Here is a 4133-nt window from a genome sequence, read left to right as displayed (position 1 = left end):
TATTACCCTTAATTAAATGATTTACAGCCACACGAATTTTTAAGTATCATTCATTTTGAATTGCAAGTTTTAAAAATCTTCTTTTCTTTCTTAAATTTCGTATCAAGTCAAATTATCTCATATAAAATGAGACGAAGGGGAGATTATTATAGTCTACGTATGAAAAAACATAATTATTGTTAATTGTAAGAGAAAAGTGTGATTTGCATGCTTACTTGGTGAAGTCGCTCAAGTGTGGCAATTTCTGGCACCCTTAACTGTGTGCACCCTAGCTTTTTGTTGATATCTCTGCCACCCAAACAATATAACATGGATATAAAACACATTTAAATTTATTTTTCATTTGAGATTAGATTAAAGCAAAAATAAAATAAAGTTTATAACACACAATTGTAAGGTCCATTAAATTTGTAGGCTCTAATGACATCACACTTCCATGTGATGAAAACACATTATCCTCCCTGTATAATAAAAAATGTATTTGTAAATTAAATTGTGCCTTTGGAAAATTATAGGTGGCATTTTTAAAAAATAAAAAAATTTCAATAGTTTAGAGTTTAATTATGTGCCTTCATTCTACTTTTTGAAATTATCTTATGTACCATATTTACTTCATTGAATACATATATCTAACTCACTCATATACAGGACCTGATTTACGAATTTGTTATAAGATTTAGGATATATACATCAACTTAACCTCGTATTTAATGTATTACTAATAATTACATATATTTGCAAATAAATCAAATAAAAACATTAATGGAAGGAAAATAAATTCAACAAGATTCGAATGAGATTGGTCGTTTCAGATCTAGAGATTTTTAATTATGAAAATACTTGAGAACAAATTATAGTACCGTATATACAAAGTCAAATCCAAAATTCGAACCCCGCATTCTACAATTTTTTACCCAAATATTTGCTTTACTTTTTCCTCGTAGAAATGGGCTCCATCTAGATATTTTTGTTCTTACTTTTTTTTTAGTTATTTTTTATATATTCTCTTAAATTGTCTTTGTTTTATTTTTTAGGTATATTCTTTTGAATTTAGTCTTCTTATTTTCATTTTCATTGTTCATTTTGTCTCTAAATAACACTTTTTTATGTATTAACTTGAAGAAATTCTTTTACAATGATGAAAATATTATTATTAAACTTGAAATTGAGGTAAAAAAATATTTTAAAGAAATAAGATAGATAAAATTTTATTGAATTAAAAATCAAGAAATCCTCTTAACAATATATATTGAATTGAATTTTCTTTCTTTGATTTCATGGAATTTCTTTCACTTTTCAATACTATTCTAAAGAGATAAAAACTAATTAAATTGGACTTATTGATTATTCTTTTTTTCTAAAATGACCAACCTAGTTAATTTAAATTTAGCAGGTTAAGTTAGTCTATCTCTTCTGCCCTATAATTTTTGCATGTTTGCCTCTTCATTTATTGAACTCCCTTAGTTGAAATCATAGGTCTGTCACTGCTCATATGCATGTATCTTGAATACATGCAGATCAAAGTAAGTGTAATTTATTTCATATATATGGTATCTAAGCGTGATTCTCATGTATTTGGGATATATTGTTTCTCTCCCTGTGTATCATTATTTGAAAATGTATTTGGTATTAAGGATACATGTAGTAGTATTAATTTTGACTCTCTTGCTTGTCTCTCTCCCTCTCTTGCTTGTCTTTCTCCCTATGTATTAATATTTCATAATGTATATGGTATCAAATCAAATGAAATTTGGAGTAGTGTATTTGACTTAAAATTATTACTAAGTGAAAGAATACGTCATTATTTCAAACTATAGAGCGGATTAGAAGAAGTGAAAAAAGTGAAGAAAGTTGTAGCCATTATATTACAATACAAATAGAGGAGGTAAATGATGCCATAGAAGGTCTAGAGTGTGGAGTAGACAAGACACATCAATAAAAGCATTTTCAAACAATTTTTGTATGATAGTATTGTTAAGACTTTCCATGGAGACCATAAAAGCGACTACTAAAGCCACAGAGGTCACTAGTCAGAAATTGATGCAAGAGATTTTGGCAAAAACTGCTCAACAAGAGTAGTAGAACAAAACTTATCCTAGTGTATTGTATGCCAAATGTGATGCACTTACTAGATTGGAGTTTTGAGGTAGTGCATTCCGCAATGCTTGGAAGTTACTTTAATGTTGTTCTCAATTGAGAAGAAAAGTTTGGTGGCTTACCCTCCAAATTATATAAAGACCTATTCTTATAGTAATTTATTAGATTTAAACTTAAAAGGTAGTCCTTTCACTTGATGAAATGGAAGGGCACTTCAAAAGTGGGCTAACGACTTTAAAGTTAATTACAAGTGAATCAACAAATTATATGGAAAAATTAGTAAACTAGTCAAAATAAATAACATATTTAGTAAAAATATTCATACTTTATAAATATTAGCAATAATGTCAAAAATGTCATTATTTTAAAAAATTTATGTGTCCCAATTTTCTTCCTATTTTATCTCTCTTTTTCAATTAATTCTATATATCCTTTTTTTAAAAAAAAAATCATTCTCTCTCATATTTATCTTTTCAAATTGTTAATTCTCTCTCCCATTTAATTTTTTCTCTCTCTCATGGTTATCTTTTCTGATTTTCCTCCAACATTCAAGTTGCAAATTTTTTTTGCCATATATTTTGGTTGTTTTTTTAATCCAAAATTGAATCAACAAGAATAATTAAGGTATCTCTAATCTTTATCCTATTTTCAGATTTCTTTTCTAATTTTATTTTTGTTAAATCTTAGAAAAATATTGTTTGTATTCTCAATTTCCGTTATGATTTACTCTCCAATGGCTGAATCCAAGAGGCTTACTAGAGGTATCATCTTAATCAACCAATTTCTGGTGATTTTTCATCCTTTAATTTATTTATTACTTAACAAATTATAAAAATAAATAATAAAAACATAAATAAGATATAACAAACTAAAATGACATTTTTACTAAATGTTGAAATTGTTGCTAATGAGTCCTCTTAAATGCTAAAATATTGACATTTTGAAAAATTTCCATATTCTATGTTGATGATATAGAGGTGTCAAAATGGGCTGACCCAATTCAATCCAGCCCAATCCTAACGGGCTAGAGAGTTAAATGGATTGGGGGGCGGGCTGACCCTTTATTTAAAAGGGCCAATAAAATAGCGGCCCAACCCAGCCCTAAGCAGGCCACGGGTTGGGACGGATTAACCCTTCAACCAAAAAATGAATAATATTACTCTCTTAGAAATAGTATCGAATGTTGACGTCTATGAACACGACATTAATTCATACAAAAATTCATTTATCAATCACACACTTCAGTGAATACTTACAAAAAACATTTATGAATCACACACTTAAATGAATACTTACAAAAATACATAATAGCCAACGTAAGATTTAGCGAATAAATGTTGATCATTCCATCATTTCTCCCACAAAAAAACTAGCTGGTTTAAAAGATTTCCAGCAACACCAAGGCAGTCTAAATACTTAACAAATCTAAATTTCTAAACATTACATGACTCATTAATTAATGTTTTACAACTCCGCTTCTACTTTTACCATCGATCACATTTGAATCAACATGTGATATTATTTCCTTAAGAGGTTCATCTTCATTTACAATTCACCATGCAAGATGATATTCAAAATACTTGATTTTTTATTTCTCAAAGTATTTATTCATAAGATCTTTACAAATAAAACACTATTAAAAATATATATAAAAATATTTTAAAAAATTAATAGGCCACGGGCTGGCCTCAGAGGCTTGCGGGTTGGGCCTACGAGGCCAACGGGCCAAATGGGGCGGACTAAAAAATTTTGTTTATAAAAGGGCCAAAAATTTTAAGCTCAACCCCACTTATTTTAAGAATTGGGTTGGGCCGGCCTCACGGGCCAAGCCCATTTTAACGGCTCTAAGTTGATGATAATTAAAGTGCGACAATAAGATTGGAATGTAAAAGAAAATGTGTTTCAATAATTGAAGGTTGATGAAAAAGTGCATCAGCGAGAGTTGGAAATTAATAAGTGCTTCAACAAATTGAAAGATTATGACAAATGTATCAAAAATTGAATATATATATATATATATATATATATATATATAT

The 4133-nt window shown here is 28.6% G+C and overlaps 1 protein-coding gene across 1 annotated transcript in view; it reads right to left on the bottom strand.

Moving 5' to 3' along the window:
- The window catches only part of LOC107014960, a 7290-nt gene that overhangs the window by 573 nt on the left and 2584 nt on the right, over positions 1–4133 (bottom strand). Inside the window, exon 3 of the mRNA XM_015215096.2 lies at positions 216–288. Coding sequence (XP_015070582.1) covers positions 216–288 — 73 coding nt within the window. The remainder of the gene's footprint in view (positions 1–215; positions 289–4133) is intronic.

Source organism: Solanum pennellii, chromosome 3, assembly GCF_001406875.1.
Source record: "Solanum pennellii chromosome 3, SPENNV200".
Taxonomy (NCBI): Eukaryota; Viridiplantae; Streptophyta; class Magnoliopsida; order Solanales; family Solanaceae; genus Solanum; species Solanum pennellii.
The sequence above is the reverse complement of the archived record's forward strand: the minus strand, read 5'-3'. Positions and strand labels throughout refer to the sequence as shown.